This window comes from Limulus polyphemus, unplaced genomic scaffold, assembly GCF_000517525.1.
Source record: "Limulus polyphemus unplaced genomic scaffold, Limulus_polyphemus-2.1.2 Scaffold314, whole genome shotgun sequence".
Taxonomy (NCBI): Eukaryota; Metazoa; Arthropoda; class Merostomata; order Xiphosura; family Limulidae; genus Limulus; species Limulus polyphemus.
In genome coordinates, this window is record NW_013665924.1 from 484,245 (window position 1) to 496,145 (window position 11,901).

The window sequence follows — 11,901 nt, forward strand, 5'->3', positions numbered from 1 at the left end:
TATACATAACATTAGTGGTTTTGAAATCAGATGGTTGATGTATTTTGTTTACAACATTCTTATAAGCTGAGTTAAGTTTATATGTGAGTTAGAAGATTCTTTTGTTGGGAGGCTTCATTTATCAGTGGTTCTGACATAACATAGGACTTTTAAACATCGGCGGTGTTCTTTTTTTTTTTTTTTTTTTTTTTTTTAATAATGGGCTTTATACAGATCAAAAGATCAAATTTTCCATGTCTATGACATTTAATGTGTGATTACTATTCAAACATTGTTAAATGATTTCTATCAACAAGAGAAAAAAAAATTTTTTTAGAACTTTCTTCAAATTCATGGCAAATGAATGATCCTTTGAACACAGTCCTACAAAACTGTGGATGTTAAAGAAGAAAAAATTAAGTGTCCAGCATATTCTTGAATTTAGAATCCTGAGGATGGATTGAACAGTAATTGCTATCTAGCTTTAGCATTATGTCATATACTTAAATATTTAAATTCTAACTTATTCTTGTATTATTTCAGGTTATTTTATTAGTTCGTAATGTATATTTTGTTGGTTTTCTTGAAAAGAAACGTGCGGTGATATAATTTATGTAAAATTCTAAAGTTTTGTAAGCTGTACACATGTGATTACATTTTAGAGTAAAATTAAGACATTCTTACAAATGTGCATAAAATGCATTTTTCTACTTTTCAAAATCATTCAGACTAAAACTAAAAAAAAAAAGGAAATACTTTCTCAATTCATTTATTCTTCTTTGTATTAAGTTAACCATATTGTGTTTTCTGGGTGGCTTTCAGGTCCAACATCAGTATCGTCTTATAGATCAGTCTGGCCCTGCTCACAAGAAGAATTTTACTGTTGTACTGAAACTTGATAATGAAGAATATACAGCTACAGGACCTAGCATCAAGAAAGCACAACATGCAGCTGCTGCTGTAGCTTTGGATAAAACAGCCCTAAAACATCCACCTCCAAAGTGTCAAATTAAAAATCAGGGACCCATGACTCCCACTGTGGAGTTGAATGCTCTTGCTATGAAAAGAGGTGAACCTGCAATATACCAGATAATTGAACCACCCCGTTCCCCTTTTATGCCAAACTTTAACTTCCGTGGAATGTACAATCAACGTTATCACTATCCAAAGGTTCCTCCAACCTGTTATGTAGCTTTGAAAGTTGGAAACAGTCAGTTCTTTGGAGAAGGAATAACAGTACAAGCAGCAAGACATGCAGCAGCTGAAGAGGCTTTAAGAGCATTAAAAGAAATACCTTTACCAGAAAATGTAACCAAGCATAACGAGGTAACAAAATCAGAAAATGAAACTCCAGAGCTTGATCAAAACATCGAAATAAAATCTCCCATTAGTTTGGTCCATGAAGTTGCCTTGAAAAGAGGCTTTTCAGTCAACTTTGAAGTAACTAGAGAAAGTGGCCCACCCCACATGCGTACCTTTGTCACCCGCTGCACTGTCGGGGAGCTGGTGACAGAAGGAGAGGGAAATGGGAAAAAAGTATCAAAGAAAAAAGCAGCAGAGAAAATGTTGGAAGAACTGCGGTTGTTACCTCCTCTACCTGTCATGCAGCAGAAAGTTAAAAAAAAGCCAGTCATTAAAAAGAAAGGACGGAACTTAATCAAGGTAGAGAAGCATTTTATACAGTTTCAGCCCAACCCAGTTAAAGTTTCTATTTAAAAAACAATTGTAATATATTTTCCTTTTCTGGTTTATTTCTAACATTAACAACGAGATAACTTGACTAAGTAGTTGACAAATTTATGTGACATGTGAATATTGAATTTAACTTTAAATTCTGTTGTTTTTTTTTGTGTGTGTGTGTGTGATTTGAAGTTGAAAATTTAAGATAAATAATGATTTAAGGCAGTGTTGCAGTTTGGAAGTAACAGTGGCATATGAATTAGGAATAATTTATTTCCAGAGTGACAGCATTTTAATGCTGATATTCTAAAACTTCATACAGAGTAATACGTTATTTCTGTTGCATTAGTTAGTGTTTTTGTGTTTGGTTGATTAAGGAACAAAAGGCAGACCCACAGTATGGTCAAGGAATTAATCCCATCAGTCGACTTATTCAGATTCAACAAGCTAAAAAGGAGAGAGAACCCATTTATGCTGTCATAGCTGAACGTGGTGAGCCCCGTCAGAGAGAATTTCTTATGCAGGTTTGTACTTTAATTGTGTAAAATTTGGCTTAGCTACAGTGGCAACTGTTTAAAAGGGAACATTGACCCAATGGTGTGTGACCTTAGCAATAACAACATGATAATTCTGCAAGGTCATACCATGCAATGAGTTGGTATAATGTGATGTCCTTACCATGTAAATCCAACAACAAAGCGTGTTAGTATTAACTATGTAATTAGCTCATAATGCAAGAAGAATAAAGATTTTTTTAGATAGGTTATTTTAACATTGTTAACTTTCCTTCCTTTGCTTTGATGGGGTAAGTAGTGAGAAAATAACTTAAATTTAATTGCTGTTAGAACATGTGATAATTGTACATCACCTGCATCTTACTCCTTTCAGATATGTGATTTATAATATTTGTTTTTGTATATGGTAAATAATAAAAAATGTCAATGTTTTATTACTTATGACTGCTTTACAAGATATTTATTTTCTGTGAACTTGTTTATGAGCTCAGGATTAGTGACAGCTGTTTTACATTTCTAAGCAATTTTGATGATACAATGAATCATTAATGCTTGGCCTTTTTTTATTTTGGAAGAACTTCATAGATAATTACAGATTATCAAAAATCTTGTGCTGAGAATTTATACGAATAAGTAGCTATTTTCATGTAACTGGGACTGAACTCTCATTTATCAAACACTTAATGTAGTTTTGATTTTATTTTTTTGATGCCTTTTAACCTTTTCGCATACAATATTTTAATACATAATCTCAGTGATATTTTCACAGCAAGTATATAAACTGTTGTTCATTTTGGTTTTGTGTTTTAGATAATGAATGGACATATTTATGTGATTTGTGCTTATTAAGTATTCATAGATTTAAAAGCAAGATTGATCTGTTGTAAATAAGTTTTAGTACGGTTTTAATAGTAGTGAGATCATTTATAAACATACTCTATCTTAATGAAAATTGAATAGTTTTGATAATGAAACATAAAACAATTTCAAAATAGATTGTATACTTGAAAGTATGTATAATAGGTTATAGTCGTTTTGCTGCATATTAATCAGACTTTTTTAATATAAGAGACGTGCGATTTACATAAACTGTTGTCCTCTAGTGGCTCAGTAGTAAGTGTCTAGAGTTACAATGCTAAAAATTGGGTTTTGATACTCGTGGTTGGCACAGCACAAATAGCCCATTGTGTAGCTTAACAACAAACATAAGATGTTTGATGCTACTAAATATGCATGTGTGATTAGATTTACTTAAAATTGAAATAATTCATGATATGGATCCTAAGAAATGCAACTGCTAATTAACCATTAATTAGTGACAGTATACATATAGCAGAGTCCAATTAGTAACTGTTTATCAGTTTCATTATTCAAGGTACCAACCTTGCAAAAATTAGCATAATAATAATGATAGCTAACTTTTAATATATTTCAATATGAACTTATTATGATCACAACAATGTGGACTTTTTAACCTGACATAATTTCAAGTTAGTTCACATCAAAGTTACATTTTGTGGATAGGTTCATTTTGATACTTGCTCATGAATCGGTAAACATAGTTATTTTCACTGGACATTTGTCAGTGAAAAAACATAAAAACTTTTAGGGTCAAGGTCTTTTTTTTTTTCCAGGGTTGGTCAAGTTACAATTTTTATTTTACTTAGATCTTACGAAGACTTTGTTGCAATTGCAGGCTATTTGTACATAATTAATTCCAGAATGTAGAAGAATATTTTATATTTTTGTTACCTCAACAAATTGATTGATATTTGCAAATTTTAATGCTACATTAATTTATAGATTTTGCTAATGTTTATTGAAAATTGATGAATACATTTACTTGTGTAATTTGTCGCTAGTATGGCTAAGTGGGTAAAGAATACTGCTTCGTGAGTATTTGCCGTGATGAGAGACTTGTGGTCTCCATGTATGTCGGTGCCTGCCACAACTTCCACCAGAACATAAATACATGAAAAATGAGGAGTGTGATGTTACAAACAACAAATACACAATGTAAAAAAAAAGTAAATTTATAGGTTATTTAGCATTAAAGAAAAAAGTTAAGCAAATTATAAATTATAATGTAAAAAAACAGTAAATGTACACTTTATTTAACTCTGAAGTAGGCTAAGAGTTGGTTTTGGGTGCTGTCAGCAAATTGCCTTCTATCTAATGGGCTGTTATAAATAAAATTAGGTTCAGTGTCAGATAGCCCTAATAGCTTTTCCTTAAACTCGAGAACAATAAAGCAACTTTAACAACCTGTGGCCAAAAGGGAACATTTTTGGTGGCAACTCCCCTAATTACTAGGCCATGCTGACCCAAAGGTCAATGAACTGAAGATAATAAAAAAGTAAACAAAAGAGAAATCATAATATAAATATTTCAATTAATTAGATGTTTGGAATAATAAAAAACAGTAAAACTAATAATTGGAAACAGATTTCAATCAGTTGATTTAATAGTAATTTTGATGAATTGATTATTTTATATGGCACTATGGATGTAATTAATACTCGGAGGTAATTAATCAAGTTAAATGCCTTACTATAATAGGTGAAACAGTTAAGTCTTGATGAAACCAAAGTAATGGAAAGTAACATAATAAAAGAGAAACTGGAATAATATGTGATTGTTTTTAGGCTGTTAAAAAATAAAAGTTCATTTTCTTTTAGATATGTAGAAGAAAACAAACTACAATACATTAAGTTCGTTAAAATTTAGAACACAGATGGTTGAATATTCTCCTTTAAAATATTATAGAACAGGGTTTTAACAGTTTTGGTTTTCTTTGCAGTGTGTAGTTGGTAACTATACTACAAAAGGAAGTGGTCCTAACAAAAAGACAGCCAAGAGAAATGCAGCTGATGCCATGTTACAGTTGATGGGGTATTCTCGCCCACTGCCGGGGAAACCAGCAATCAAACCTTCAACGGCAAGGATTGAGGTAAGAGATTAAATTGTGTTGGAGTGTTTCTGATTAATACAATGTCTGACTCTGGGTGACTAGGATTGGCCAGTGTTTCTATAATTGCTTGTCTCTCATATTACCAGAAGTCATGGCCAACTGGGAATAAAGTGTTATTGTGAAGTGTTATTAAATTTTAGCCTAGGATACCTGGCAACAAAAATCATCTGAACTGGTGTATTATGAGAATTATTTTACGAGGTAAATAATTTCTAGTTTAATAAATCCTGAAAGCTGTTGTGATTACGTTACTCAATTTTATGTTAACAAATGACTTTGTTAACGTCAAAAGTTTCTCATGTTGTGCCATGGAATTCTAATCAATTTAATTTATATAATTTGTATCATTAGTCCAAATAGAATTGTGAGTTATAAAAATGCATATTTCCTTTGTCTTGTTTTTTGCATTGATAAGTGTAGTTTGATTATTTCTATTTCAGCAGTTATTTAGAAAAATAAATTAAAATTACCAAACTATGATTCTTTGTTTGTAATAGATCCAAGCATCTCTTAACATATTTTCCAGGTTATTACTTATGAAAACTGGATTTTATAATCCTTGTTGTATCCTGGAATTATTTTTTATATATATATTTGACTCACTGCTTCTTGTTAAAATACAATTTAAGCACTTAATAAATTATGTTTTAAGCTTTTTTGCATGTACATAAACAACTGCTGCTTTTTTTTTTTTGCTAAAAAATTTTAATATAGACAGTTGAAAACAACAAAGGATTCAAAAATATTTAGGTATTCTCAATATTCTAAGCATAATTAGAATAAATTTACATAAACTCATAACACAAATTTAATTTTCACAAGAATTAAGTATAGTATTTATGCTAATTTTTTCCACTTATTCAATGGTTTTTTTTAAATCGGTGTTCTTCTTGAAGTAGAAAATCAACAGAACATTGTACTAAAGATACGTGTATATATATATATATATATATATATATATATATATGTGTGTGTGTGTGTGTGTGTGTAAATTAGAGACCCTTAAGTGTAGTTTAAAAAACTTGTTCTTGTTCTTAGGATGGTCATATGTTCCAAAGTCAGGAAATTGAAAAAAGAAAAGTTACATTTCTGGAACATGATGGTGAGCAAGTCACAAATTTAATTTTCTTTTTAAGTTTTTCTTGACAAAAAAATATAACTTTCACATGTTCTTTAAAGATTAACTTTTGTTTGACAAAATGAGTTTCAAAACTTGAATCCATATAAATGCCTTATATTCCATAACTTAACTTGATTTTATATTACACTCATGAATTACCATTATTTATAGTTTGAAGAAAGATGACCTTTTGGCCATGGAAGGACAAGATAAAATTGCACTTGTAACTCTACTATTTTCATACTTTTTGAGTCACTCAGTTTTATTTTGTTAGACTGATATGTGTTATTTTCAAAAAAGGTACAGATGGCCCGACATGGCCAAGTGGTTAGGCGCTTGACTCGCAATCTGAGGGCCACAGGTTTGAATCCTTGTCCCACCAAACATGCTCGCTCTTTCAGCCATGGGGGCATTGTAATGTGATGGTCAATCCCACTATTCATTGGTAAAAGAGTAGCCCAAGAGTTGGCGGTGGGTGGTGATTGTTACACTGCTAAATTAGGGACAGCTAGTGCAGATAGCCCTCATGTAGCTTTGTGCAAAATTTAAAACAAACAAACAAAAGGTAGAGTGATTGTGTGATTTTGAGTTTTTGTGCATGTCATGAGGTCTTATGGAGTTGCATTCTAAATTTAATTAAACAACTTTACTATCAATATATTTTAATGGAATTAGCATTATCATGTATGTTATAATTCAAAGTTTTATTTTATCTAAGTTTAGTTCCTTTATTTCAAAAGAAATCTTTAAAAAATACTTAAACTTCAGTTTTTTTGCCATGCAATGCAAAAGTGTTCACAGATCATAACATTTTGTTTCTGTTGAATAATAGCACGTGCACAGTTACAGGTAATGTCTAGAATGAATTCTATGCCTACAGTGCTATTTACCCATCCAAGTTTCAAGTTCATTTGGGTCAATTCAGAAAATGCAAGAAATATATTCTGACTCCCTTACATTAGCCAAGCCCACCTTCTATACTTAGACTTGAGAGTTGCATGCCACATGTATTTATTTGACATACATGTTTATAACCATTAGGAAAAAACAATTTACTACAATCTCTCAATGGTTATTTTAAAACTGCCATGCAGTATTAATTAACAAGTGCATCAAACCAGTCTACCATTGTTACAGTTTTGTCCTCACTAACACTTTATATTTTGTCTCACTGTGATATACATTTGATAAGCAGTTAAATTGTATTTAGGTTTTACTTTTATCTTCTAATGATGTATTCTTTATGTTTTAAACTTTGTGTTTGAAAGGTTTATTAATTTTTTAATGAAACCCAAACTTTGCATTCTTCTGTGAGCCTTACTTTACTAAGCAAGCACAAAAACATTTTACCAAAAGCTGAAATATCTGTGCTGATGATACCGTCTGTGGGCATCTGCTGATGTGTGTCGAGATGCATAATAAATAGGAAAGGAAAACATTAAAAATAAACCAAGGAAAAAAGGGTAAAGACGTGAAATTACCCACGTAGTCCAAAGACGATATTTTAAAATTGTTTGACGAAGAGTTAGGAGGTATGTACATATTTCTATTTTAAACGTTTTATTGCATTTCGTGTTGATGAGAATAGCTAGAGTTAGTGATATGGTAGAGAAATTTAAAAATAAAATAAAAACTTTTACATTAAAAAAACTACTATTGACATTCATTATGGAGATTCTAGAGGTTATGCAACTGAAATATGAAAACTGTAAGATACAAAATAGTATTTTTATACTTAGCGTGAAAATCCCCTTGCACTTGAACTATTCAGAGTCTAAGTCATATAACTACAATAAGTAAAGAATTTTTTTTATAGAAATAGAAGAAAATATCAAAGCTAAATTTTATTTTTCTAAAACTACATGCCTTTGGGAAAGTTCCTTCAAAGTTCAAACAGTTTCATCCAATAGTTTTTTTTCTGGAATGAAATATAATGAGAATTATGGTACATCCACATGATGTAAGGACCTTGGAATCAAAGGGTTAAATACTTATTAAAACTGACAGCTTGATGTGCTTTATACAGAACTATGTGAGAAATGAAAATGTTAACTAGAAGCTAACATTAAATGGTATTTAGATTGTTATTTTATACTCTTTGTGTTTTGTTAATAGTTATCAACGAGAAACTTGACGGTGAAGGGAAGTTAGGAAGACAGCTGGTTCCAGGATTGTTGCTGATGCCTGACACCACTGGTCTGACTGGTGATCAGCCCCCTGGGCAAGGGTATACTGGTATGTACATTTTTATTAGTGGATGGTTTACAGTGGGTTGCTTAACTGTATAGTAGTGAAAAAAGCTCTGTGTCATTGGATGTGACAAGATGTTTTATTAAATTTTATCTACATATTAATAGCATTTTTGTATTTTAGCAGTTAATAAATAGCACTTATGTTTTATTGGTTAGAATTTTAGCTCATAAATCTTTTTGTACAAGGATCTGCTGTGCTGATTGATGCCACATGCCAATCCAACATGGTTCGTAGTAGCTTAGAGAACCTATTGAGCATGTTACAACGTGATATTTTATGAGGCTATTAAAATGAATAGTACAGCTGTTATTTTCATTAGCTATAATAAGGTTTGGTTTTGTGTCTCAGACATGAGTTACCAACTTAGACTTGAGGGGTTATATAGTTGTTAGAAATCTGCCAGAATTTTCAAAAGATGTGAAATAAATAATAAAACAGCTTTATATATGAAACTGCCTGTCCTCAAACTTATTCATTGAAGTTTATCAGCTTTTTTTTTTTCATTCATTTTGTTTTAATCATACCCTTGTTATTAAATGTATATGTTGATAATTTTAAAGTACTCAGAAGAAAATTTAAAAATATAACTTAAAATGTGATATACGTTACACGTGACTGTGTAGCGTCTTTCCATATTCTGCATTTTGTTACTAAACTGTATTGCCTTCCTTTCCAAATAAAACATTTGATATTATGATTCACACATGCCTGTAACTTATATTATATATTCCAGCAGTCACACAACAGGCGAACCAACTTTAAACTTCACCTTACTTTTTTAACGCTAGAATCCGGGTTTTGATACCCGTGGTTGGCAGAGCACAGATAGCCCATTGTGTAGCTTTGTGCTTAATTACAAATAAACAAACCTTACTTTTTCAGCTCAGTTTGCTGAAGGCTGTATCAACACACACTAGGTTCTCAAGACCTCGATATAAGCCAGTCATATGGCTAAGACTACATGTTTGTCCATATTTTCTCAACTTGGCATGCATAATGTAGGCTTAAGCCAATCAGCATACCCAATTCAATCTCTCCATTGAAGTATGTCAATACCAATTACATTCATCAGTTGTTATTAGAAGTTTGTGTTGAAATAAAAGTTGACTATATATTGTATTGATAAACATAATTAGATTAATTGTCATCACTATTAGTGGATTATGAAAGGGTATTAATGATAATTGGAAAGGTGTTGTGTTGCCTTTTTCGGTACACGGATTGCTGTATTTCTGATTGGATTGTTTGTCATGATAGGTAATTGTTAATTTTGCTAGTTACATACCATAAAGTGGGACCTTTTAAATTGTCTTTACTCACTAATTTACAGATATAATTGCATTTTAAAGAAGCCTTCAAATCAAACTTGTATATATCTGCCCATATTGATATTTTCCATTCATTCAGAATGTCTAGCACATTGGTTAAGTCTAAAAACCTTCAGAATTCTGTCCAGAAATGAAAGGCCAAGGAAAAATTTGAGGACTAAACGTCAGAAAAGTTTCATGTAGTTTTGAATCAGAATGACTTCAGTTGGTATGTGCAAACTACTAAGGGATTTTTGTAGTACTCAATTTTTAAAAATGCAGAAAAAAGTAATGCCCATGGGCATGAAAATCCTGCTAAGGCTTGAAATCATGACTGCCATTCAAAATGTAGGTTTTAAAAGAAAGGAAAATGCAGTGAATTTATAACACGGTTTAATGTTATTTTGAATGAAGATAACTTATTTTCTTGATTGCAAAATATAATTAAATAAATAAATTTTTTTTTAATTCTGAAGATAAAAGTTTTTAAATTAGAAAAAATACAATTATCATCATTATTTATTGCTTCAACTTGCATGTGTGTGTGTGTGTATGTGTAATGGAAAAAATCAATAATAAATAAACAACATTTCCTTTATTAAATGGTGTTTTCATGTTGTGAATGTTTTTAATACAGAAAAGTGGAGGGATAAGTGACTTGTCCCTGTTTTGGTGGTATTAAATGTAACTTTAGTTTGGTGTAGGCTTCACCTGTTTTTTACTGACCTTCTCACCCAGTTGCTTCATCATTTGCAGCATTAAGGCAGTAGGATTGAAATGGCTACTAAAGTCAAACCATTTGTTTGATTGCTTATCTGATTTGGTTTTTATGGATACACGTGAATTCCCCAACAAAATTTAATTTATATTGTACAACCTGTTCCCCATGACAACTTGTGACTATAGACAGCTGTACAATTCTATATATAAATCTGAGAATTGGGAATCTGAGGCAAAAGGAACCACTAAAATGTTTTAGTTGGAAAACACGTATGACTGTATTTTTTATTAAAAACAAAGTTGTATAAATCAAGATAGACATGACACCAGTGCCTGTAGGGTTATAGATTCAAGTGTGCAACTCAACTTTGCTATGACAGACGTGACATTGGTGCCTGCTGTGTAATATTTAATTCAACTTTGCTGTGATAGACATGACTTTGGTGCCTGCTGTGTAATGTTTAATTCAACTTTGTATGTTATGACTTTAATGCTATTTGTCTGTCTTGATGATATTATTATGGTTGTTCCATTAGCAAGCTTCCCTGTGGATTTGAGGGTTCTGTGGTTCATGTCCAGTAACCACAAAAGAATTGGGAGTTGGTGGTGTTGATTAGCTGTATTCCATCTGGTCTGTCACATCAAAATCAGGGATGGCTAGCACAGATAGTCTCTGGAATTCAACAAAGAATCCTTATTATCTGGTTAATTTTTTTCTTTCCAGTAGTTCTGACTAAAAATGTGAGTTTACAAATAAACTGACTGAAGCATATCTGTATGCCAACAGATTTCACTATACGGCAAGGTGTTGCTTAAAGTGACAGTTATCACCTCAAGGTGAAATAAGATATCTAACATTGTGGGCATCCATGTTCTTTAGTTGTTTCAATCATTTTGTAGTGAATGTAGAAGACACAAGTAACTAACCAGTCTTCAGAAAGATATGTTCATGTTTAGGAATCGGAAGAAACGTAGCTAACTTCTGTACAATGATATCGTGGTTTTTTTGTGCGTATCATATTCTGAAATGCTTCAAAATGTAAGTAAAACAGCTACAAGTAATTTTGTCTCTTTTTTTATTAAATCAGCTACACTTAAACATTAGATCTTGTACTTGGGATTGATGGTTAACCAAATATAGTCAGGTAAAAACTGCTTTTTCCATTGATGGTTAACCAAATATAGTCAGTTAAAAACTGCTTTTTCCATTGATGGTTAACCAAATATAGTCAGTTAAAACTGCTTTTTCCATTGATGGTTAACCAAATGTAGTCAGTTAAAAACTGCTTTTTCCATTGAAGGTTAACCAAATATATTCAGTTAAAACTGCTTTTTCCATTGATGGTTAACCAAATG

The 11,901-nt window shown here is 31.4% G+C and overlaps 1 protein-coding gene across 5 annotated transcripts in view; it reads left to right on the forward strand.

Moving 5' to 3' along the window:
- The window catches only part of LOC106457304 (double-stranded RNA-binding protein Staufen homolog 2-like), a 37,180-nt gene that overhangs the window by 12,954 nt on the left and 12,325 nt on the right, over positions 1-11,901 (forward strand). For 4 of the 5 annotated variants that reach the window (XM_013916696.2, XM_022383166.1, XM_013916695.2 and 1 more), the window contains exons 4-8: positions 802-1,641; positions 2,037-2,183; positions 4,975-5,124; positions 6,184-6,247; positions 8,381-8,500. In XM_013916696.2, coding sequence (XP_013772150.1) covers positions 802-1,641; positions 2,037-2,183; positions 4,975-5,124; positions 6,184-6,247; positions 8,381-8,500 — 1,321 coding nt within the window. The remainder of the gene's footprint in view (positions 1-801; positions 1,642-2,036; positions 2,184-4,974; positions 5,125-6,183; positions 6,248-8,380; positions 8,501-11,901) is intronic. The other variant, XM_022383167.1, reaches the window with a different exon arrangement.